At 40.3% G+C, this 26,478-nt stretch overlaps 1 protein-coding gene across 18 annotated transcripts in view; it reads right to left on the bottom strand.

Moving 5' to 3' along the window:
- The window catches only part of MICAL3 (microtubule associated monooxygenase, calponin and LIM domain containing 3), a 170,329-nt gene that overhangs the window by 88,650 nt on the left and 55,201 nt on the right, over window positions 1-26,478 (bottom strand). For all 18 annotated transcript variants that reach the window (XM_019006602.2, XM_019006610.2, XM_015627257.3 and 15 more), the window contains exons 2-12: window positions 14,505-14,880; window positions 8,672-8,879; window positions 7,552-7,668; window positions 6,744-6,845; window positions 6,035-6,190; window positions 5,413-5,513; window positions 4,581-4,838; window positions 3,863-3,978; window positions 2,480-2,606; window positions 1,890-1,983; window positions 616-763 (exon numbers count right to left, since the gene is read on the bottom strand). In XM_019006602.2, the coding sequence (XP_018862147.1) occupies window positions 616-763; window positions 1,890-1,983; window positions 2,480-2,606; window positions 3,863-3,978; window positions 4,581-4,838; window positions 5,413-5,513; window positions 6,035-6,190; window positions 6,744-6,845; window positions 7,552-7,668; window positions 8,672-8,879; window positions 14,505-14,768 (1,691 nt within the window). In that variant the 5' untranslated portion in view covers window positions 14,769-14,880. The remainder of the gene's footprint in view (window positions 1-615; window positions 764-1,889; window positions 1,984-2,479; window positions 2,607-3,862; window positions 3,979-4,580; window positions 4,839-5,412; window positions 5,514-6,034; window positions 6,191-6,743; window positions 6,846-7,551; window positions 7,669-8,671; window positions 8,880-14,504; window positions 14,881-26,478) is intronic.

Genomic DNA, 26,478 nt, shown 5'->3' with positions numbered 1-26,478 from the left:
CTTTGGGAAGTTGGAGACATGTCAGATTAAAGTACCAGAGTCTTTGCTGCTGTCACCTTTCCAGGCAGTGTTTTCCCATTCTAGAAGCTGGGCAGTGTTTTACCCAATATAGCACTGAAGAGGACACCTCTGCCATTCACCCAACCAAAAAGTCAGTGTGCAGATAGTACTACTCTCTATTTAGGCTGTGGGTCACTATTTCTAGAAAGAGAAGCCTGAAAGAGTTGCTTTGCTAACCAAGGAATTTATAAAGGACTATGCAGAGTCTTGTTCACAAGAGATTTAACTGAAGCTATGAAGTGTTTCTTACTCACTCCATACATAAAATCTGTCAGTCAATAATGCTTTCCACTCAGTTCCAATTTGAAACTTAATTCTGCCCAATCATGCAGAAGGGAAAATGACAACACATTTATTTTCAAATTCATCAAACTATCATGACCTTCCATTCTGCTACTGAACCACTGGACGCTGGTTTCTATCAAGTTTAATTGAATTAATTTCAATCCATTTCTTTGTAAATCACAAATACACTGCCTCCAACTTCATATTATGAGTTTCAAATATCACTAATTTCCTGCTCTTCCCAGTTATTTGAAGCAGCCAGTTACTCACATTAAGTCTGGACGGTATCTGTGGATAATGGCACACAAAGCTAAGCCACTTTTCCATGACATTGTGAGATCTGTCACATTAACACCAGCATATCCATCAGTCTGCCTCTGGCACCAACTCAGCAATTTACTAGAGCGAGCTACAGACTCTGTAAAAAAAGATAGCACATTTCAAACCAGCTCAAATTCTAAATACAACACAAACTCCAGAAGTCAACAAGCAAAATCTTAATGTAAAAAACAAGCTCCTTCTACAATGGGTAACAGAGGATAGGATTCTTATTTTCTTTTAAAAATACTATCATATCTATTTTAAACCCACAAAAGTATTTTTCATTTGCTGAAAAGTAATTATCTAAGTTCTAACTTGCCACACTTTTCACCCTGGCCATTGTAAAAGAGCCCCAGGAAATCTAAAACTGTTGCAAAGGCTTGTTAAATATGATCAAAAGGACATACAGTAGCAATGCTCTCTAAATCCCAGATATACTACTTCTACAGGAAGAACTGCAAATGTACTTCTGTAACTTCTCCCTTGAAAACTTTCTTTTAAAAGCACTGACCTATTCTGACCTTGTCTTACCAGAAGATCTGATGAGATTACAGCCTAAAGGGACATGGCTGCAGGGCAAAGAGCAGAGACTACACAGCTCTTCAGCAGTGGAAGGAAGGCTCAGCAGCAAAGAGCCACTCTGGGAATCCCAAAACACTATCTGGGCATCCAAGACAAGGCATGCAAAAGGAAAAGTCTGACATACCCCTCAGGGTATGACAAGTAGACAGATACTGAAATGCTTATCACAAGGCATCTAGCTCTCAGAATAATGCAAGCAAAGTGAGGTTTCATTTAGTTGAGAGATGAGATGAAGAAAAGGAAAGCAGGAACATGCAAGACTGCACAAGCAATAACTTCTGTTACATTTGTAAGAGTTCTGAGTCTACTGTTAGAGCAAACTCAGTCCAGGCTTCTGCACTTTAAGCAAGGACATTGCTAGAGATAAAGGAGGTGAAAAGAACTGCCTATACAAACAAACATGCTTAGAAAATTAACAGCATTATAAGGCAAGGGAAATTAGGCAAACAAAAATAAATTCCCATGCTAATGGCAACTTGAAAAATTGTAAGCTCAGACTGTTGACAAAACAATTACTGGATACATTTGCTAAATGCAGATGTTAAATAATGGTAAAATAATACTCTACAGCCCTGCTCTCTAGTTCCTGCACTGATCCAGCTTCCAGAATACAAAAGGAATAGGACAGCAGCCAGACCTACCATTTCGAGTCAGCTTTGGTGTCCTGGAGTTCACAAAGTTCTCTATCTCCAGGTGAATGTCTTTCAAGTCTCCTGTATTATACAAGTGGCGTACCTAAAATGATGCACAAAAACATTTATGATGCACCCTAGACACACACAGAAATCACCAGAAGACAATAAGGAAACATCCCAAAGTACAAAAAGGAAGGTAAGTACACGTAGGTAGCAAAAATCCTACCCCAAGAACTCACAACAGCAAGGATCAGTGCTGAACAGTCCAGCTGACTGCTGCTGCTGCTCAGTGGACACCAAATTGCAATGACAGACTGCTAAACTGGATTATTACAAAGAAAATGCACGTGCACACATAGAAAACACAAATTTATAGGTTTCCTGTATCATCATATCACAGATAAAATTATCAGAATCAAGCATTCCTAAAAAGGAATTTGTTCAAGCACAAAAGTCTACTCTTGACTGATGCAACTGCCTTTCACTGCTTCCACGTTACACACATATCACTCTCTGTTCCCAGAACACTGGCACAGCTTCACCTGAGGAAAGACACTGCAGATTACAAGCTCTCAGAGGCACAATTTGTGATTTACCTGCTGTGGCCGCAAGAAGTTGACGTTGATATTGGGATATCGGGTGGCAGGATCAATGCTGTAATGGCTGAAGTTTTTACTCACGTTCTCTGGGGTGGTCTGAGGCAGCAGCCTGTAAATGCTTTCCCTTGGGAAAATAACAAAAAAAAATGTCTGGGGTTTTGTTTTGGTTCATTTGTTTTATTTAGGCTTTGTGGTGGTTTGGGGTTTTTGGTTTGTTTCGGCTGGTTTGAGGTTTTGTTCTGTTTTGGTTTTTTTTTCTTAAGAGATGCATCACTACTACTATGGCTAAGTAAACTCTGGAGAGATAAACATTCAAATCAGAAATCTAACCACTTCAGACACTGCATAGCTAAGAGACAGCATTAGCATATAAAAATCTGCACTTTAACACAACATCAGAATTCCAAAGGAGGAAAGAGAACAATTCACTGGGCAAAACTGAAGTACAGTAAAGACACTGAGACACAGAAGGGGCTCAGGAAGAGGGGCCACCAAGGGGACTGCAGCATTTTCCCTGTGAGGAGGGCCAAGACAGCTGAGTTTGTTCAGTACATTGAAGAGAAAGCCCAGAGAAGATCTTACTGCTGTCTGAAGTGGCTAATGGAAAGGTGATGAAGTCTGGCCTCAACAGCAACATTATTTTCCTCACTGTTCTTTTAAATTCAAAAAAATGGAATTTTAAGCATGAATTGTGCCATTGTGCAGTTTTAGACATTATACTATGGTTCCTTACAGTCAGAAGCTGCAGTTGAAATTTAAAATAGGACCCACAAACTGTTGCTTTAACTTACTCCATTCTTTAATTAAGCCAGTTCTGATCTCCAAGACAGCACTTTGAGTCACCAAAACAACACTCACCCAAAGCTGATTGAAACACATCAACAACTCAATACTTCAAAAGAGATGAGATGCTGCTTGGCTTACATGAAAGTGCCAAGGAAAGCATGAAAAATAGCAGGTTACAGCTTCCTTAAAAGGAAATAATAAGGTATCCACAAAATAATAGGAGATGGCAAGAACTTTTGTATCTGGTACTTTAAAGGCAGCTACATCTTCACCTGGTTTGCCATTGAAGGGCTGGTGACAGTCAGGCTCACTCCATGCAATGTCAATAAGCACTTTTTTTTTTTAAAGTTCTTCATCTAATCCTTTTAAACTAGGTCCAGGAACAGCAACATTTCTTACTCCTCCACATACCTCAGTTTATTGACTCCTTTGAAATTTTTTTTAACTGAATTATACCCTCAACCATTCTCTAAAACCAGTGAGAGTCTGTATCTCCCATTCTGTCTACACATTTGTACTAAAAGAAACTGGAATGAATGATGAGATGTTGGAGGATTGGATTAGAACTGTAAATGTATTCACTTTCTCCATTACCTCTCTGCAAGAACTTCCAAAGGACTAGCTCCAAGCGACCAACTTCGTACCATCCAAGCAGAGTCCATGGCAGCCAAAAACCCCCTGGCTATTCCAGTTCCCATTGGCCAAAATGGCTGATATTATAGGTTACATAAAAAAAAAAAAAAAGAAAAAGAAAAAGAAAAGCAGAGAAAGGAAAAGCATCACTTAGGGAAAAATTTTTAAAGAAGTATCAAGTACATATTCAGGCAGTAATCTGCTGGGAAATTATAACTCAGTACTTAGCTTCAAGCTCCACTCCCCACTGGGTTAGAGGAAACCAGATGTATGGTGAACAGTTCATGAGCTCTCCCAAAATCAATGTCCCTCTATTTCTAACAGTAATTCATAGCCTGGGGTGTCTTAACAGCTTCTCTTCAAGACAGTACTTTTTAACCAACTACAAAATGCTAATTATTAGCAGGCCTACAGTAGGTTCTGTAGAGAGTCAACTCATCCCAACAAGAAGCAGATGGAACAGCCAGAACTTCAGAAAAAGCTCTGCACACATTTTCCTAAGCGACATCATTACCATGCTAAAAATTCTCTTTTCCCAACACTCCCACCCTTCCTTCAAACCTCCCACTTTATTCTACAACAAACAGCAGCTTTCCCTATGTCAGGCAGCACACATTTCAGCGATGGTGCAAAGGTTTGTGGCTCATTCAGAGCTCACAGCCTCCAGCTGAACACCAACCTCGAGGAGGCTGTCCCCGACCAGCGCCACGAGGAGCTGGTGGCCGTTCTGCTCGCGCACCAGGGCGGCGTTCTCGGACGCGTACATGCACGTGAAGTCAAACATGGCCACGTCGGGCTGCCCGTAGTGGTTGATGGCAAAATCCAGAGATGGCAGCTGCTGGTTAGTGGAGAAATCTGCTGCTTCCCTGGCATAGTTCAGTAAAGCCTCCTGGTCCACGTTCTCCCGGGAGAGCAAGACCTCTGTGTCGGCGTGGTCCTGCCAAAACCGGCAAAGTAAAAATGCTGTGGTCAAACCCACAAGTTGATTTTGAGATTGGTATAGATGGTAGTTGGCATTAAAATTCTGACAAATTCACTCATACAAATTTGCCTGCTGATTTCTTTCATTCCTACTTGTGTTAATGCTTCCAGGAGAAAATCTATAAATCTTTTATTGCAAACAGTTAACAGTCCTGCTTGCATTTCTGACTGTGAAAGGGCTAAGAAACTTTGGAGCATTTTTCATTCCCATAAAATGAGAGAAGCTCAAATAAACTATCAAATGTTCTTTCAGCATATTTTATCTTGGCATGAACAAAACTGTCAAATCTACAAAGGGAGACAAATTTGAAAAGTACAGGTTTTTGTAACACTCGTCTGATGGTTTAAAATACTTCAGAAGGGCATTAACTGCTTTTTAGAACACAACTACATTCATGTTCTAAAATAACAACTGTATAAAAAACATTATGTGATGGAGGAAAAGCACATTTTCCTACTTTCACCTTCCCAAAAGTAAATTGTCACCACAATTTTAGCTTACAGAGAATAGAGGAGAAGTTAATACTCACATGCCGTATCACTCCTTTATCCAGCAAGCTCTGCTTTTTGGCAGTCATGACAAAGTAGTGTGTATCATCTTTGTAGTAGACAATGTTCTCCAAGTCAATGCCTTGTGACAGAACAAAAGATGTGGTAGTGAAGGAACAAGTTAGGAGTTATGTGCAACAAAAGTCCTACCAGAAGAAAGTAAATTGAAACTGCATGTTTAGAGAAAATCAGAGAGAATGACATTTCTCCCATGCTCTGGGTGACTTTAAAATCTGAATTCTCAACAAAACCACAGACAGCACATTTCACCTGCATAAAGCTACCTCTTTTAAAAAATCCATTTATCATCACTCTAAGGTATACAATTCAGATGTGGTGCACAGAGAACTCTGGATTCATGACCTCTTCCCATTTAGAGCTCTGATTTCCTGAAAACCCTAAGTTCTGAGCTACTGAACCAAAATGACACACATCTGCTTTGTACAGCAGAGCAGCTGCAAAAATAGGGAAGCCAGAGACAGCAATGACTGCCTGCCTTGCACGAGATGCTTGCTTCTCGAATAAACACACAAATCTGAGCTGCAAAGCTGCAACAATGAATACAAATAGTTTTCACTGGAAATTCATCAAGAGCCGGCAAACCTGTGGCATCTCTGAGATCCTGGAAGAACTTCTGGTTGAAGATGAAGGCCACACCACTGATCTCTTCTACTTTGGCTTCAGCTGTGGTGTTGCGATTGATGAAGTTTGCTGTGATAGCAATCGCAAGTTTACCGCGGAATTCTTTCCGGCGAAACCCTACGGGAAGGATAAAGTTGCAAGGCTGAAAACCAGACACACCTTCAGAGAAGGCACAGTATGGCACAGACAAAGTAAAGAGGAAGAAGGGAATTGATAAGTTACAAACTCCTCCACAGAGGAAAGAATAATTGCTTCATCAGAAAATAAGTGTTGTTTAGGGAAAAAGCTCCTCACCACCCCCTCTCTCATCTCTCTTTCCAAAGCTGCAATTTCTATTAAAAAAATATTAACATGGGTTTGTCTGCTACACAGAATAACATTCAACACCTCAGATCCTACACCCAAAGGTAGGAGTGACAACACTACTAAAGAAAACATGTAGGAAAAAATTATCCTGATCAAAACCCCTCATGTCTTTGTTTTCTTCCTCTAAACTAACAAAGACCACCCACATCTTTTCTACAAATGGATTTTCACATGGACTTTTAATCTCCATATCACTTGTCAAGTGTCTTTTTCAGATGCAGATAGGCCTATTAAAAGCCACTTTTGTTCTAACAAATTTAAGAATAAGTTTCTGTTTGGAGGTGAATTATGGACACTTCATTACCTTCTAAGGTGTTTCTCCTGCCATCCCCTCCAATGATTACTTCAAACTCATACTCAGACACTGGATGGGTTTTGGGGTGGACCAATGCACGCCAACCTATTCCTGTAGATAAACTCCAAGTTAATGACATTATAAATGGCAATAATCATAGAAAAAATAGATAAAAGCAGTTCTTACTATCAATAAATCCTTCAACACATGATCAGTCAAGAAACCCTGCAGGACAGCTGCACTGATGACAGGGCTATTCCTGAACTGTGCAGCAATTCCATGTGAATATCAGAGGGAGACACAGCTCTGCTAAAATTCCTCTAATCCCTTTAGGAGCAACTACAAACTTCTCTACTATCTATACAATTAATAAAAGGCAAAAAAATAAGTAAGCTGCATCTCCTGTGGTGATCAGAGAAGAGGTTTCAGTGATACTAAAAGCATAACAGGGATCATTCACCAATATGAATATCCTCAGTGAATGCAAAGAAAGGAGTTGTTTCAAAATGTTATCAGATGTTATGTAATAGGCTTAAGTATTTTAGAAGCAATTACAATTTGCCATGTCTTGGTTTATTTCTGTGTCGTCCTTCTGGTGACTTTGTTTCATACAAACTCAAAAAAATTTCAACTAATTTGGATTTGTCACTAGAAAAACAAATCCTGCTAAAAATCCAAGCAAAAATGGATTAATAACTATTCTTATTAATGAAGCACGAGGAAAGGACTTAATGTCATAAGCAGAGTTAAGGTTTAGGAGCCTGTGTATCCAACCACAACTTCCCCCTTCTCTACTGCCCATTTCAGTGCTACTTGCTTTCATTCTCCTGGTCCTCAGGAGGGTAAACGAGCCCCCGAAATTCCACATTGACATGGATCTCTATTCCCAAGATCAAGGCAACCTTCAAAAGGATGAGCTGGAGCTGACGGATACCTGCAAAAAAAAAGGCAGATGATAAAGAAATAGAAGAAAAAGAGAAGAGCACAAGTGCCCATGTGGACATTACTGATTCCCTGACTTAAAGGCCAGCTGCTACTTTCTTCTTCTTCAGGTAACTTTGGCAATGGGAATGAAAATTAATGTGCAATTCAATTAATTTGAATGAAAACACCTTATTGCCATATTTCAGATACTGCAATGAAAAAAATCCTTCACTTAAACACTGTATTTTAGCTGTGCTGATACACAAAAAAAGACAAAATGCATAAAAAGATGGAAGAATAAAAATGAAAAGGAATTAGAAGGAAAAAGCAATCTGCAAGAGTGAAGTTATGAAGATATTCCAGCTTTACCATTTGTTGCCAAATTAAAAAAAAAAAGACAAGATACAGACTGGTGGGCAACACCTGGCTATGCCATGTACAGTCAATTTTGGGGACAAAAAAAGAAAAGAAAAATAACTCCTGCTCCACCAAAGCATTCAGCTTTCAAAGAAGACTGATTTAACACAACTTAAAAATCATCAAGATTATTTCTCAATTTTAACACATAACCATCTAATTAATCAAAATGTATCTTCATCTCTCTTCTAAAAATTAATAAAGCCAAAACTGTTCCTCCTTTCTCCAGACTGAAATTCACAAGAGTGTTCAAAAGCGTGCACTAATTTTTCTTTACTCAAGAGAAACAGAATAATGTGGCAGCTGCAGGAGTGTATCAGCAAAAAATAGGAAGAAAAGAAAAAGAAAAAAATGTTGAGCTTCAAGTGTATTTTTCAGTGTAGGAAGAAGCTGTGCCCAAGGAATGTCTAAGAGATGACAGATAAACACTGCATGTTTTAATCTCATGACTAGCCCAGAATGCACGATGCAAAGCTGTACCATTATAACTCGAGAGCAGGGTCTGGTGCAGGCTGAATTTTCATTACCCCACACCCTTCCCCTCGTTCCCCCCAGGAAGAAGCAGTGCAGCTGTGTCCAGCCCTGGCTGTACTTACTGATGTGATCTATGGATCCTGCACAGAATTTGCCGTAGAACTTTTTGGCGCCGAGGCCCCTCAGGTCGTGGATGGTGAAGGGCCACAAATGCAGCACGTTGTTGCGGGAGAAGGCATCCCTCTTCTCTATCACCACCACCTTGGCTCCCAGGAACGACAGGTCGATGGCTGTACGAAGGCCACAGGGTCCAGCCCCAATTATCAGACACTGCAAAACAACCAGCACAGAGTAACTGGACAGTGCTAGGAGGAAATGGATATTTCTGCAGCAGCTTTCGAGCATCCCACGGCTCTTAAATGTATTTTTTGTCTGAAACGTAAGCTGAAATTTCAGATCAGTCTTTCTATTTCTACCTGCCCAGTTCTGCCATTCATATGGTTAAAGCAGTAACCACAGCCTGGAAATGAAGTATATTGCAGAGAAGTGAAAAGACTCGGGAAGCAGGCAAGCAAAACTGTGCTTGCAGCCATTGCTCTAAGAAGAGCTGCCAAGTCATACTTTCCAAGCTATGTAACTACCTGGAGAACAGCAAAATTTCTGAAGGCTTCTCCCTCCCACATTCCATTTTTTTTTAATTAAATAAATAAACAAACAACAAAAAACAAACAAAAAACAAACCAACCCGAAAAAAACAAAAATAAAACCAATGATGAGCTTTCCTCTCATCTCCCAAACCCTGAGTTGGCCTTTCTTAAGAATATCTTCAGTAGCATTGCAACAGCTACAGCAGATAAACACAAGACACTCATGTTTTTATAAACACCATCATTTAGAATAACAGAATAACAGAGTAGCCAAGTCAGAGCACTCTAATTTATGCCTTTGTTGGTGCTTTGGTGCTTCTACTACTGCAGCAAAAGAGGCTTTGGGGAAGTAAACATCACGTAAACATGAACTTTGTGTGACCAGAGAAATCTTTTCTCCAACTCAACCTTTGTCGTATGGAAGGCCTTTCACCTTCTCTTATCTTTTTTCCACTCTAGTCACAAACACCATCAGATGCTAATAAACAAGTTGAGAATGTAAAATATGTGCGTGCCTAGTGGTGAAGTACCTTCTGAGAACAGAATGATGCAGCAAAATCCTTTCAGATTAAAAAGCCAAGATAGTTAAGAGCCACTTCTTAACCACAGAAACTGAGGTCCACAGAGAAAGTGTTGGTATGTGCAGGCACATAAACACAGTACACAGTCCATTTTGTCATATCATTATTGTACTTTGATTTCTACTGAGTAAACCAGAGACAGGGAATAAAGACCTTGTTACAGAGGTGGCTGCTGCTGCCCTTGATTCTTTATCCAGATCCTTATGGCTGCACAAGAAAAGCTCTTTGAGAAATTCTTAAATATGTCAAAATTTAACTATCAGTCAGTGTTGTGATAGACAACCAATCCCAAAAAGCAAAACTTTATGTTCAGTGGTCATCCCCATTGGACAATTTTTACAGGCTGCCACATTGTCACCACTTATTCTGGGGCATAAACTCTGCAAGCACCATGGAGCTGCAAATGTAAAGCCTGAATGATGGAAAACCAGTACAAGTTACAGCAGGGATGACACAGCTATTGACATGCAAATTCCACCTGAGACTACTGAATGAGATAAGAAATGACACAAATCTGAGGGCAGAGATCAAAGTCTAGACAACAGGGAAGGGAATAATAACACCACTGCTTTTTTAGTGGCTTCAGGAACCTGAAAGCATCTGGGACAGAAGGCACACCCAACCTCTGAGCTAATAAATACCTGAATAAAACTGTATATTGAACAGGTGTCATTTTGTAATCTGATATAAGGAATCATTGTTAGGATTATTATTTTATAATAATTTATAATAACATTATCATATATTATCATATATAATATTGTAATGATTTATAATATTTATAGTATAATAATATATTTTATTATATATACTATATCTTTATTAGGATACAGTATTAGGATCTACTATATTATACCAATTTAATATTGCCTTCTTTGTAGGTAAGTGTAACTCCCAAACACCACCTTGCCTTTCTTTTTTTAAAACTTTTCAGAAAATTAGCTCAGCATAAGATACTTATCCAGGTAAGAATTTTGCTTGGCTGACAACTGCAATCTTCAAAGAGCCTGGATTTCAATAAGAAACAAGAACACACTGAATTGGGTGACCTTCATACTTTGACAAACTTCCACATATAAAATATTTATGATGGAGTACACAACAGCCAAGGAATTGTACTAAAATCAGACTATTCAAACTCAGGTTTCATGAAATGATAAACTAGTTGCCTGCAATTTTGTCACAGGAACTTAAAAGGTTTTTTTTCCTCTCTCTCTATCCTTCCTCCCTCGTAGGGATGTGGTTAAAAGCATTTAGGTTATGTTTAAGATTCTAGATGTGCTGGATATACAATACTCTGATAAGTAATTTATGGTCAAAGCTGCCTTTTTTTAATACCATCACAAAACCATTCAATTATGTTGTTATAAAACATCAATTCTAAGCACAATTAAAAATAGAAAATATTCTTTTCCAGTTTCAGATATCTCATAAAAACCCACCTTCTGATACTCTCAGTCAGCAGTGACCCCGTGACATGCCAAGTAGAGCCAAATAAAGGCAGCTACTGTTATTCCTTGTTCCCTTTCCCTTCAGTGACTCCAAGAAATTGCTGCAACTCCCTGCACTGAAGCTGTCTCACCCCTCAAAAACACTTCTTGCTCAAGATCTTTCAGACAGATTAAATTAAGTTTCCAGTAACAGCGCCATGGTAATGGAACATCAAATGCAAACTGAAATGCTGTATTCTCTGTGTAACCAATGAAGAGAGAGCACCATTTGTAACTATTTACATTTGAACAACCCATCGAGTCCAAGACACTTTTGTGAACTCTGTTTATCTGAATTCTGGTTAGCCTGGATGCTGGCCATGTGCACAAACTGCCCAACTCCAGGCACAGCACCTCATCCTTGAACAATTTTTAAATGGGCAATTAAGAGCTATCCTACAAAGTATGAAAACTTCAGAACTGGTTTATGTTCGAGTGTACAGAAGCCAGGCTTCCTAATGAAATGACTGACTTCTGTTCTGACATGAATAAAACCCTAATCTTTATTTTAACTTCTATCATCTCCACATGCCCACTTAAATTTCTGTACCTTTTAATAAGCAGTTTGCAAATTACATTAAACATTAGGAATATAAAGCTAAGTGAGTTAGGAAAAATCAGACATGACTCAGTTCTCAAAAGGCCTCTGCTTTGAACAGTTAGGATTATCTCTTAGGAACTCCATTTAAACATTTAATGGCAGATACTATTTGGATAGGAAACAAGACATTCATAGAAACATAGATGAAAAGATAAGAGGAATACATAGTGAAATTCAGTTTAAAAAATATGTCCACTGCAGTCATTGCTCACTCCCACCACTGTGGTCCTTCACACCAACACCAGCAAGTTGAGGTTTCTCTCACCATTCAATTCCATCTCATCATCAATCATTTCCTCATCATTCAATGAGGGGCAGTCCCACACAACCTCATGAGTCTCTCTGCTTATCTCACCACCACATGATACTTCTATAATCACTCTCTTGATCCCAATTCTCCAATTCCATCCTCACTCTCTTTAACTTGGCTTTGGTGCATGAAATAGGTTAAGCTTTTGGATGATACAAAATCCCTAGCAACCTCTTCAGTCAAACATCACTCCCAGGATGCTTTACTCCTTTTATTCACTTTATAACTGTGCTTGAAGAGAGGTTTTAAAGACACTTGGCTACAAAGCACACCCTTTTCTGATGACTTCTGAGCTTCAGTACTCCTCTGGGTCTCATTCCTCTCACTGCCAACTTCCTGGAGGCTTCACCCATGATCTCATGTGTGATCTTCCTCAATAAACTGTCTTTGCATCACCCCATTCAGAGACACTGCTTCAACCAGCTTTGGCAGAGCTGTCAATTCACAAAACTTGTCCAACTCAACACTTGGCTACTTTTTGGCCAAGAAAAAAATCTCTACCTTTCTGACATTTCCTTGTGGCTGCCTAGTTGTTACTTCAAGCCCAACACAACCAAAGGGAGCTCTAATGTCCTTCTGAACTCAGCTCACCACCTCCCTTTGAGATAAATGTCACACTTGATTTTCTGGATGCCTTTCATAGCTGGATGTCACTCTCCACTCACATCTGGTTTTTTGTATGCTCTCCCAATCAAGCACTATCCATTTATCTGTCCATTAAATCCCTTCTTTAATGTTTCATCTCTATTATTGAACCAACTTTTTCCACAGTGTTAACAAATACAGTCAGAGCCTAGATTCAAAAATCACTCTTATTGTCTATTATTCAAATAAGTTAAAAACCTCTACATCTTGCTCCCTCCATCTCTTTGTCATAAAAGCATAAACCACTTATCTTTATTTCAAAGACTTAAACACCCTCATTCAGGTCAAGCCATTATGTTTCATTCAAAGTAAGAACAATTCCTGAATCTAATGAATGTACAGGGCAATCAATTTTGCAGAAAATTAAGAATTTTTCTCCATGATGCTCATAGAGCTTGGAAGGCCTATTCCTAAGCACACACAAACCCCATTACATTATCTTCAGGTAAATCCTTCCTTTCTTATGTTGCCTGAAAAATGTAAATTTTTAACAGTGGTTGGATCCTTGGGGTGTTGAAGCTATTGGCCACTGACTACCAACAATGGCCAATTGTTTGATTTTCAGAGTTTACCAAGAGTTACTGTAGTAATTCATTATAAATGCCTTCATCCATATGAAAATAGGCACTGGAAAGTGAAACAACATAAACAATTAAGAAGTTAGCATAACTTTCTAATAACCAGTTGGGGGAAAATCTAAGGTTACAGATCTGAAATGACATTCTCTGAACAAGATATATTTCTGCCTTAATTCTATACTGAGGAATTACTCATTGATTCTTTCAATTAAAGTATTTCCTTCTCTCAAAAGGTGACTATTCAAGAGAAAGAGCAGCACCTATTGTCCTCAATGAAGGAGGACAGAAACCTGCTCTAATTTTATCCCATTCTGCACTATTTGCCTTTTTTTAAAAAAGAGGAGTGCTTGGTTATTTACAAAACCAACTTATTCTATTCACATTTCAGTAAATGATATAAAGAACTGCTTTCAAGCTGTACTGGCCAAGGGGTACAGCACATAAATGCCAGCTCACAATAATTCAGGTTAAAAAAAAAGGTAAAATTCTCTGTGTGTGTGTAAAAAAGCAGGAATTCCTGCAGTAAATACCACACATACCAACCTTTTAGAAAGAATTGGTATGAGTTTCCACAGTATATTTTTTTTCTTTGAACCTGGAATATAAATGATCACTTTCTAAATAATAGGAAAAAGTCTGCTTTGCCAAATTGGCAGAAAAGTTCTGTTTTCTTGAGAGAGTCATGAGAATTTTCAAATTAAAACTGGAAATTTCCAAACATGCATATTTTGTATCCTAGACTCCAACAGCACACATTCCTGTTACTGTCAAAATGCAAAAAGAAGTTAACCAAGATTAAAGGTTTACCAATTAAAATTTTCCAAGCCATCCATCTATAGGACCAATGTCACAAAAACAATGTAAGAACATGCTGGCTGCTTCTCCTGAATAAAATACAAACATTCAGGTGGGCAATCACACCTGGTGGTGACAAAAGGAATTTCTCATTGATGATCAAAGGTTAAAATTGTCAGAACATTCCTGAAACTTCCCTGGGCTTACAGTGACACCAGGAAGTATCTTTCTACATCCATCCCTTTTTACTGTGTATCCCAGAGGGACTGGGTAATAGCAGCCTGGACCATGGGGACTGAACCTCTTACCTTCGTGTTGGCGCATGCTTTCCCCTTCTTGTAGTCCTTGTGGCTGCCTCTTTTATCCAATTTGGCCCACAAGGCTTTGGCTTTCCAGTAATTGAGCTTGGACTTGAGTTTGTGATAGAAGGAACGATAGTCCTTGGGCTTTAGTTCTAGGTAGTCACAGAGCTCCTGGAAAGCCTTGAGAGTCCCCTTGCAGGTGGAAGCCTGGACAAATCTGTCGAAGAGAACATGAGCCTGGTTCACCTTGTCATTTTTACTTTCCTCCATGCTTCACACGTGGCAGCTGCCCAGGGGGGCAGCTGTGCTCTTCCAGTCTGCCAGATTTCCTGATGGTGTTCTGCTGAGCCACTTTCACCTCTGGCTCACAAGCATTATTAACCTATAAAATAAAAAGAAGAAAGCATCACTGAACTTGCTCCTTCTTTTTCAACATTTTGTCGAAGCCTGCTGAATTGAGCCCAGATTCCAAATCAGTCCCCAGCTGATTGATATCCCATGGATTTCTACACTGAGCCTCACTGCAGACAACAGCACATCTCTGCAGAATCACAAAATACTTTAACCTGAGCCAGTGCCTCAGAAGTTTTATCAAAACCTATTCTGCATGAAGAGCAGAGAAGTTACAAGTAAACAGGCAGATGTTACATGATGTCTGGAAGAGGGCAAGAGGTTGTAAAAACAGAACAGGCAGACCTCCAATGTCCCAGTTACTGTGTAACACCACAGCAATGGTTGTGGGCTGCTCTTAACAATACTACTGCCACAGAACACTTCAAGAGTTGGTTCTCCATCAGTAGAATAAGCTTTGGTGCCTTCATTCTAAAAAGACATGTGTCTTTGGTCATGATAAATACAGATGACAGAGGATGGCATAGCACAAGCTGATATAGAACCTCTAAAAGACTGGCTTTTGCACAGTGATGGTTACTGTGATCTTAAAAATAAGTTAAACCTGCTAATAGCAATCCATTTCTTAGGAAAATATGTCAACTGAAAAAAAGGAAGCCTGTCTGTGTTGCATCAAGCAGTATAGATATCTCCCTTACCTAAAGCCTGTACATGTATTTCTGTCAGTAAATGAGCAGCATAAGAGTGAAATGTGGCTGCTCCATGAGCTTTCTAAGATTCCCATAATAATTCATCTATTCTGTGGTTTTCAACTGCTTTTGAAATGCAGGTCCAAACAAAATTTTAGGTTGTAGCTGGGGTCTACTTTAATCTGTTGGGTCAGATCTGCTGTCATGAGCTGTGCTGCTCATTTCTGGGATCCCTCAGAAGCAGGCTGGAGACCTACAGAATCAATTCTTTGGATCACAATTAGAGATTTTGTTTGAAGAACAGATATCTTCTCTTCTTCTCTCTCTCTTTTATATATAATAAACCTTTTTCCTTCTTTTATACATAGTACTAGAGTACATACACTAGTTTACCCTGCTTGCTGAGAAAGAATAGTTCAGATACGAAGGCAGCATGGGAACACATGCACCAACTGTGGAAGTGAAAGCACTTCTGTGGTGCTTTTTTCCCTTTGTTTTTTGTGCAAAGGGTATTAAAGTAAAAAGGGAAATATGTGCACTTGGATAAAACTTTTTAGATTCTCACCAGCTCTTTTCCTGCTTCCAGCAGACAGGAAGCCAAGTCAAACATTACAGCTCATGTCTCTTCCCCTCCCCTATGACAGCTCTCCAGTAGTTTATTTGGGCACTCCTGCTTTTCAGCCAAACATGGTATTTATTGTTTATGTTTAGAAATGGCAAAGGAGACCTGGAAACTTTTACATAAGCCACAAATTGGTAGTCTCTAAAAATAAAAGTTCCTACAGAAGTCAAAGTATAACAATGGGTTATAGTGCAGAATGCAATTCTAACTTTATTAGGACAACTGCCTTAGAGGACTCAGTACCCATGAAGCTGTTTTTCTAACTGGCTGATAGTGATGCCCATGTCCATAGCAGTACTGCTCACTAAGCAAATTGGAAGTGTTTTCCTTATTTTCCATCTTAACTGCACTGTTGTGAAGCTGGAAACGTGCTCCAGGCTTGTCCCTCAGGGAAACCACTGCACTAGAGGCCTAAGGCACAGAACCCTAAAATGGTTTGGTTTGGAAGGGACCTTAAAAGTCACATAGTTCCAACACTCCTGCCATGGGCAGGGACACTTCCCACTAGATCAGGATGCTCAAAGCCCCATCTAATCTGGTCTTGAGCACTTCCAGGGATGGGGCTTCTCTGCTCAGCTTCTCTGAGCAACCTGTGCCTTTATCTCAGCACCCTCTCAGTGAAGAGATTCTTCCCACTATCCAACATAAACCTGCCCTATAACAGCTTGAAGCCATTCCCCCTTGTCCTATCATTCATGTCCCTGTAAAAAGTCCCTCTCCACCTCTCTGCTGGCCCCACCAGGTACTGAAGGCCTGTCTCTCCTCAGAATGTTATAACACGCTCCCACAAAACACCTCTAATGCTGAAGGAGTCATTTCAGTGTCTCTGTGTCATACAAACACAATAAAATACCTACGGTCTAAAGTCATATGCCTCATTAATCAGCACAACATTCCAAGCTGAATTATGTTCCCCCCACTTCTTGCACCCCCACTCTACCACCCAAACACTCACTTTACACCAGTGCTGATGACTGAGACTTCTGCAGAAATAGCAACACGAGTTACATGACCTAAATTAAGACCTAAATTTGGGTCTGTTAGTCCACATTCCACTACTGATACAGCCAGATGTAAGGACAGCATAGGGATCATTTCTTACTCTTGCTTCTCCCATAGTTTTTCACCAAGGAAGTGAAGCAGCATTGGTTTAGCACTGCTCAAAGACCCCAAAGTTAAAACCCAACCTCCTTTCACTCCAGGGAACTTACTGCTGTGTGTCTGAGGTTTGCCAAGCCAGCAGCCAAACCTGCAGAAAGCAGGTCATTTGAGCCAGCACATTCCAAGGGGTACCTCAGCATGGCAGCTGTGCCCAAATCCCATTTCACACATGCTGGGAAATCAGTTATGCCCACAGGTGAAACACAGAGGCTTCAGTCACCACGTTAGGTCACTCCCTAGAACTCTGCATTCCTGATGTAAACACCCTTTGGAATCCACGAGCAACACGTCAGAGAACATGGAAATTACAGGAGGAAAGCAAGGGCAGGCTAGAACTATTTGCCAGGTTTCCAGGGTATTTGTGTGCCTTGCTGGCTGTTCTGCAGGGCTGCAGTATCCTGCATGTTTTGTCTCGAGGCAGCTGATTGCTGACTCAGATGCTCTGTGAATTCCTTGGCTCCCGCGTTGGGCGAGAAAGACAAAGCCCGTGGAAAAACTCATGCAAGAACAGTGTTCACGTTGCTATTTACAATAATAGCAGGAGGTTGTTACTGACTCATGGCTCCAAGTACCCTCAGGACCTCCAGTACTCACCCAGGACAAAAGAAAGCAATGGAAAACACCGAGATGCAGGCAGTGAATAATTCCAGGTGGTGGTTCCTTCCCCCAGTCACCAGACGCAGGAATATGAATATTTTATCAAATGCATACACGAAAAAGAAAGCCCAGTGCCCTACTTCTGCCAAAGCCAAGAGATAAGAGGAGATTTTGCAAATTCTACACATAATGAATTTGGTTGTACAAATTGAAGTTCTGCAGCAAGTGTTGCAAATGCAGGGCTTATATATTCCAGGCAAATAAACTCCCATTATAGGAGTTACTGCCCCCCTCTACATTTCCATCCTAATTTTGTTCAAAGTGTTCATTCAAACAATAACTTGAGCCTGAGGGGGAAAAAAATTCTACAGGAATATATTTTTCAGCCATCTCTTTTTTGCCATCAGAAATTATTGAGTTAATTCCACCCACATTCACAACTTGTTCTCTCTAGCCTAAATCAGGAGTGAATAAAAGATCTGCCAAAGTAACTGCCCAGCTGCACTTCAGAATGCTGAATTTCTCTGAGCACAATGTAAATGCTTTCTTACATTTGAGTTACTTCACAGCCAGGCAAACAACCACAGATGCACCCTTGACAGACGAGCCTCTGAGAAGTCAGGCATTGAGAAGAAGAGATAATACCACATGGAATTTGAAAACAAACTGGTCCATGATCATAAAAACACTCTCCGACAACATTCCCTATGCCCTTGCCTTCCTTCCACGGCCCCTTCTGTAGCTTGTGCCTAGGTAAGACTCAGTAAAATGCCCTGGAAACTGAAATTACTGCAGTACCCAGGCAGCCAGGACACACTTGGAACTTGGCTAGCAAAAGCCTAAGCACAGATTATAGTTAAGCTTATGCTACAGACAGTGGGGACACCTATTTTTGTCTCTCCTCCACCCAGCCTCCAGTTTTCTTGTAGGAAACCAATTACCTTTGAGACTCTTATTCCTTGTTGAATCTGGATGAAATTGTTCAAAAGTTATTAAGGATGAACTGAAAAGCAGATGAACAAATGGCTCAATCCCATAAGCCTCCTTTCTTTAGGAAGTCACACACACACAAAAAAAATCTTTATTCCAACAAATGATAAAGCTCTGTTTTAATTTCCAAGATTTAATTTCTTTTACTTCTAGCTGAAACTGAAAAAATGGATTTTCTACAATATGTTCATGACTTTCTAAGTGATCACAGGTACCAAAAAGCACAGCTTTAGGGCAGTGGTAAGAGTAGGGAACAGATGGCAAAAAGAGGACAATTTTGACAAGAAAAGCTAAAGCCAAAACTGGCGACTATTTTAGCTCCATGTTATGCAGAGCAAGAAGGGGAAAGCAGGAGGACAAAGGCGTGGTTGCCATTGTTTGCAGCTTCCCTTTTACACCAGATGGAAAAGGGGCACGTCAGCACTGTCCACAGCGTGTTTTGAGATGGGGTTTAGATCTGTTCCCGTTCATAATATTCGAGACTCAAGCAAATAAGCTGCCAAAAAACTCTGTTTTAATACACCTGTTAAACTTGGTCTGGTCACTTCTGCCCACCACATGGGACTTTTCCACCTCTTTCCTGTCTGCCCTCCCTCCCAAGCTAGGCCAAAAGTGGGAGAAAGAGAAACCAAATACAAACTTGACTGCAAATACAAGAACATGTTCTTAGCGCTTACACAAATGGTTCATAGAATTCTCACGTCAAGAAAAATTCAACCCAGTACTGACTTGAGAAGCAATGGTAATTATACACAAGAACATGGAAATGTACAAATACAGAAGCAGTTACAGAAAATATTTTGGTTCCCAAATTCACATCAAAGTACAGAAGGAAAAATGTGTATGCTGCTTATTACTAACCATTTCTTCAATGCCACAACACAACTACTGAAAGCATTTGACCTACAAAATACAACCTTTTATCTATGAGAATTCAAAAAATATACTTTGCTGCTGCTGTCATACACAACTCTTTGATCACAGCACTCCCCTACACTGAATGAACACTACCAAAGAAAGAAACCAAGGAAGAGATCAATGCTTTTCCTTGGAAGAAAAAAAAAAAAAGGAAATTATACCAAGGAAGAGGTAGCTGTCCCCTCAGAGGATGGTAAAGGAATAATAAGTAGGACACCTGGAGAGGTGGCATTCTCACACCACGATGTAACAGATCAACACAGTTGAAATCCCTTATCTGAAGTGCTTTGAAGCTGTTCCTGATGTTACATTTCAACATAGAAATGCATCCTAAAGTTAGTTCCCACCCAGTTTTACAAGCTGGATTTCCCAAGAGTTCTGCAAACACTATTTAATAACCCAAGGAAATGCCTATTTAAAAAACAAAAGGAAGACTCCTAAAATTATCAGAATGATCCTTTCACAAAACTTTACTTCTATGACTTTGAATGGGAATAAAACAAATTGGTTGCCTTAGCACAGCAAGATATATCAGCTTTTGACACCATACAGGACATGGAGCCATTCATTTTTCCAAGCCAATGTGCTGTGTAGGCCACAAGAAACACCAGTTTTTTGGAGAGAAGCTTTAGTGAACATTAGAGAACAAGAACACTGTTCTGCCCCAATTAGAAATTCTGGGCAGAACAAAGACTGGAGGACACAAACACACTTTAACAACCTCTGCAGCCCACTGAGCCAAGTCCTCCAAGGTCTCCAGATTCTGCCAGTGCACTGATCACCCTAAACCATTCCATGACACAGGGAAAAAACAAAGAGCCTGTATTTGTATTCTGGGGGAAAAAAAAAAAAGCTCATAAAAGAAATTCTCTAATGAAACTCACATGAACACATTTGCAAAAACTTCTATCTGCCAGAACCTAGCACCAAAACACAGCCTGCAATGATCACAGAAGTGATCACAAAGGAGAGAAGATAATCAACAGGGACAAAGAGACAGATAGAACCATAGGATCTGCAAGTGACAAGAGGATAAAAGTTCCCAATCTTTATTGAGCACGTAGAATGGTTCAGAGATCTGAATATGAAAAGTCTAGCACCCTCTGTAGTACATACTTGCTTTCTCTTATGTGCACTTGCCTCCACTTAGTGTGCTCCAGTTCTCCCTCATTACCTAATTAGCCAGGGAAGGGAACAATGCTGGTGAAGGGTCTGAAGCACAAGGCCTGTGAGGAACACTTGATGGAGCTAGGGTTGTTTAGCCCAGAGTGGAGAAGAGGAAGTTCAGGAGTAACCTTATCATTCTCTACAACCACCTGAAAAGAGAGTGTAGCCACATGGGGGTCAGCCCCTTCTCCCAGGGAACAAGTGACAGCACAAGAGAGTCTGAAGCAGTTCCAGGAGAGCTTCAGACCTGGTCATCAGGAGAAATTTCTTCAATGAAAGGGTCAGGTACTGGAACAGCATCCCCAGGGAGCTGGTGGAGTCACTGTCCCTGGAGGTGTTTAAGGACAGACTGGAGGTGGCACTGAGTGCTGTGGTCTGACACGGTGGTGTTGGGTCATAGGTTAGACTTAGTGATCTCAAGAGGTCTTTTCCAACTTTTTACATTTGATTCTGTAATTTGATTGCAATTAATTCTGTAATTCCCCCTTATATAGGTCAAAGATTACTTAGCACCTAGAGTCATAGGATCCAAATGAGGCTGAATCTACAAAAGCCCCCTTCATTTGCACCAGTCATTAAGAGAAATATTTAGCACTTCAGAAGAAAGCTCAAAGACTGGTCACTTGTGCCAGCATTTATTTTAATCACAGCAGATAGATGCCTAGACTTTCAACTCCAGTACTCACCCCTCTGTGGTTTGGTAAATCCAGACTCTCACAAAACAAATATTCCAGTTACAGACAGTAAAAAATGAACATGGGAAAGCAAGTTTTATTTGTGCTGCTTCCAACTCTCAGCTGTAATGGGTGTGGAAAAAGAGGCAGGCACTTCCTGAAAGGAAGCGGTGGATGACAAGGGAGTTAGAAAACAGGATTACAAGATTCCTAATGTCACCATTTTTACACAGTCAGCTGGGTATGGCATCACAAATCCCCTGCACAGAGAGTTCAAACATATTACAAGTTATTTACTGGATATATAACCATTTTCTGTGGAAGAAGACTGATTACAGAAAGCAGAGGAAGTTCAACATTTTGGAATCTTCTTTATACACATCTTGCAAGAATCTTTTGGCAGCCAAGAAATCTAAGTAAATAGACATTTGAATAAAAGAGCTGTAAAGATTTATCCAACCCACAAACCACCATTTAAAGACTGCTGAACTTGAAAAAAACACCCCAACAAATCCCAAGCTTTATTCCAGGACAAGTTCAGGGAGGGTTGGGATCATGCTATAACCCATGGGTGCAACCTTAGCCTGTATAATTCCCCAAATATAAAAGATACATGCAGAATAAAAAAAAAACCCACAAAAAACTAAAAAATCAACCCTTGAAGCCAGACCTCCAGAACTGCCACCTCCTTTCCCTTAAGAGAAGTCCAACCAGGAACAGCATCTCCAAGACTCACCTGCAGATGAGGTCAGTGGTAATTAGTCACTCTTCATCCCAGCTATTTAATGCTCAATCTGCCCCTGTGCCCATCCCATGCATGGCCAGCAAGACCTAAATCCCCCCAAGGCAGGCTGACACCCTCAAGTTTCCCTGCTGCCCAAGAAAACCCCACAGTGTGTTTATAACCACTCATGGGTGTACCCTGCTCCTGAAACTCAAACTACACCAGCCTTCCTTTCTCCTTCCAAGTTATGCACGACAATATGTGCTCTGCAGTCTGTCTGCACACCTAAAATCAGAAATGGCAACGACAACAAAACTCCATCTAGGTTAGATCAGGCTGTTTCTGAACAGGCTTCACAGCCAGGTACTGTCCTCCCACATCAGTCACTAGATCAGACCATAATATACAATTAAGCTATTTCATTTTGTTTTGCAGAGGCAGAGAATTACACACCTCATCAAGAGCACTGTTGACTGAGTAGTCTGAACAGGGCATCAAGCAGGATTTGAAAGGAACCAGAAGGAGACTACTTTCCATCATGGCTTATCTTTCTGGCCAGATTCACTATGGAGCTGCACCTCATTTTTACAGTAAAACTTATTTATTAGACTCTAAAGGCACAGGGCTTGTAGATAAAAGGAGAGATATTGAACACATGCAATGGACACAATGTTAAATCCAAATTTGTCACAGGAAGAAAACACACCCAACCCATTAATCCTATAACTTTTATTTCATAAATTAGATCACTTGGTTGAGGACTGTTCCACACATCCCACAAACCTCCTCTATAACCTCTCCCAGGCTGCATTCCTGTAGACATGACTTTATTTTCAGATGGATAAAAATTCTTTATCCTATCCTTTCCTCAAAATACTCTTACCATGCTTGGAGTTCTTGACAGCATGTTAAACTTAGTTTAGTATTAATCCTCAATAAATTTACTCACATAAAAATCTTTGCTCTTTTCAAGATAATCCTTGGCACTCTGGCATGCTCCACAATCCTCAGTAAGGAAAATAATTTTAAAAAGCAAAGGAAAATCCAACCCTTAGCAACTAACAAACTGTGACACCATCAAATGACAACTGATGAAATCTAGCAACTTAATGAAAGTTTGTCTCTGTTACACAAACTGCTGGGTCTAATGCTTCCCCATAATTCATTTTCCTCAGATACAAGGAAAGCTTTTACCAGGAGACAGGAATGGATTGTAAGCAAAATAACCAGTTCAACATTTTGGCTCAATCTTGACAAACAGCCAGAAGAAAGAGTTTGCATTTTCTCATGCTGCAAAATATACCAGAATCTTGAAAATAAACCAAACTGTAGGCAGCAAACCCAAAACTCTCCACATCAAACTTTCAGTTCAGCTCCACAGATCAGATAATACCAATTGCATATATTGTTACACAGGTTATAAATAGTAACCAGGCAGCACCTTCCCCATTTGGCTGGACATTTGACTCTCAGTAAATAGTGAGCAGTTTCAATTGCCCAGATAGCTCTCTCCCTGCAGCCCTGCAACCCGCAGGACGCCTCTCTCAGCAAAGACCATGCCAAGCTCAGTGCCTGCAGCAAACTAAAATCTCTTAGGAAATCAGAGGAAAGAGGTGGAGGAGGTTCTGAGATTTACTCTCCTCTCCCCGAGGCTTTGGCAAGCAGGTCCTGGAGGAAGATGGCAGGCATCACTTCCAGAGGCAGACATTACCACCCTCCTCAAGTACAGCTGCACTGCTGGGGACATGAAAAGACTTGGGAAGAATTAGTCAGAGATAAAATCCAACCTCAGTGTAAGGATGCCATCAGCAAAATTTATTCCTAGTAGCAAGGACACATCTCTCTTTGCCTTTCATCCTCAAGGACTGTTCTGTCTAGTCTTTTTAATTCCATCCTCCTTTGGATAAAGGCCATTCCTCTGCAAGGATATCTGAGGGTCTGAGGCAGATAGCTGGAAGGTAAAATGCTTTTAATGCAGCAAGAAGGAGCACAAGAGACTGCAGGTCACTTGTGACTTTCTCTGACAATACCAACAGGCTGCTGCTGCTGAATCTGGAAAAGAAAAATACTGAAATTAAGAAGTACTCTCTTCAACTTCATTCAACTTCTGCTTTCAGGTTCAGTCAGCCAGAATAGACTGATAGCAGAGCACAGCTCTCTCTGTAAACTGGGAATGACCAAGAGTGGTGGCAGCACCATAGCATGACAATAGCTGCTTTCCTGGAAATCCATACAGTGCTCCTGGAGAGCATTAAATGGACAGAACAACCTGGGGTCTTCAACACCTGAAAACTACACTCTCTCTGGCAGTAAAGAATTTAATATCTATATATTTACTATTAGTTTATGCTTACAGAAACAAGTGCTGCAATTAAGAAAGCTAAGTTTTCTCCAATTTGAGGACTGAGAAATGTAAATTTGTTTCTAATTACACTGGGAGCTACCAGTAAAATCCATGTCTACTCTCCACTCCCCTGTCATTTCCCATACATACACCCCAAAAATCATCATGTGTTTTTCCCATGGACTTGAAAGATCTGGCTAACTGTAGAGAAAAATTTCTTATTTCCTGGAGCAAACCAGAAAACTCTTCAGTATTTGGTTCTTGAAATACTTGGGAGTGACCACAAGTAATAAGCAACATTTGCTTTTAACCTTTCATTTCTGTAACACTCCTGTTTATTTTCTAGGATAGAACAGACTATTCCATTTGGAAGAGCCCTACAGTGATCATCTGGCCCAACTGCTTGGCTGAACAAAAGTTCAAGTGTATTATTAAGGGCATTGCCATAAGGAAAGTTCATTTCCCTTCCCTGGCTGACACCAGTGGCTGGGCACTCACCTTTTGCAGTAATTTCTGCATTATGTTCTGTAACTATAGGGAATAACAGGGAAATGCTCATTTGAAGAGCAAAAGGCAGGCAGATGGATCTAATGCTAATAGAAATGGGCAATTTCCTACCCTTATCACACTGTAGCCAGTGAGATTATTAATGCTTTATGTTTCATCCCTGTTATCAACTCAGACATTTCTTCCTGAGCCCGTTGCTTTTATGATCAATAGCTTTCTTTTAATTTCCAGGCCAAGTTTATACCTCTGTTCCTGTGATGATGCTGACCTATGCATTAGCTTTCCCACCCTTCCCACATATATTTATAGACAATTCCATACCTCCCCTTGACCTTCATTCTGCTAAGGTCAAATCAAGCTCTCCTGGACTAAGATAGGCTTTCTTTTCTGAGGTTTCCCAAGGGAAAAACTGCATAATGTTGGGTATGGGGTTTAGGAGTTTGAAAGGTGGGAAGATTGAGTAATCTTATGAAGAATTATAGGTGTACAGTGTATTTGACCAGATGAGTTCTCAGAAGAGGATGGCACAATTGGGTGTACAGTACATCCCCCTCTCCTGCCCATTCTGGGATTGCTTTTGTCTCTTCCACCTCTACAATCCACAACCAGCATACATTTTAATGCACTCATTGATCACAGGAAACACTCTTTCTCCTTTCTTGGTTATTTCCAAGCAAAAGGCCATTACATTGTCTCACACTATTGAATTGAATTTCATGTGTATCCTATAAGTTCTAGGTCTTTCTACAGAATACCAATGTAAAGGTAGAGTTGGTCTCCTAGACAGAGAAATTCAGCCCTGATTTAAGAGCAGGTACAGGAACCCTTCCCCCCCAAACTAGCTTCATCCCCTTCTAAACACAATTTGGCCTTTTTTATGAAAGAAATATGGTATTTGGATACAGAAGAGATGCAATATCAATGCCATGGGCCAGGAGACTGCTGGAGCTTCATGTGGAAGATTTCCACAGGCTGTGGTCAACACTTGTGATCAGTCCTTCCAGTCTCCTCTACTTCCCAACCTACTTGTATCAATATAAAAAACTGGGTAGAACTCCTCCAGGTATGGCAGAAAAACCTGTTGGCTTTTGTCCTGCAACTCACTATTTGAAACCAGGGAAATGGAGTTCTAGAGCACTCTCCAACAAAAAAAAGCCCAAGGCAATTACTCAGTTTATCAAGAGAATACAGTTTTCTGAGACTGAAAAGAAACAGGTGGTTACATGCTAGGATTTG

This window comes from Parus major, chromosome 1A, assembly GCF_001522545.3.
Source record: "Parus major isolate Abel chromosome 1A, Parus_major1.1, whole genome shotgun sequence".
Classification (NCBI taxonomy): Eukaryota; Metazoa; Chordata; class Aves; order Passeriformes; family Paridae; genus Parus; species Parus major.
This window is presented reverse-complemented; position numbering and strand designations above follow the sequence as displayed.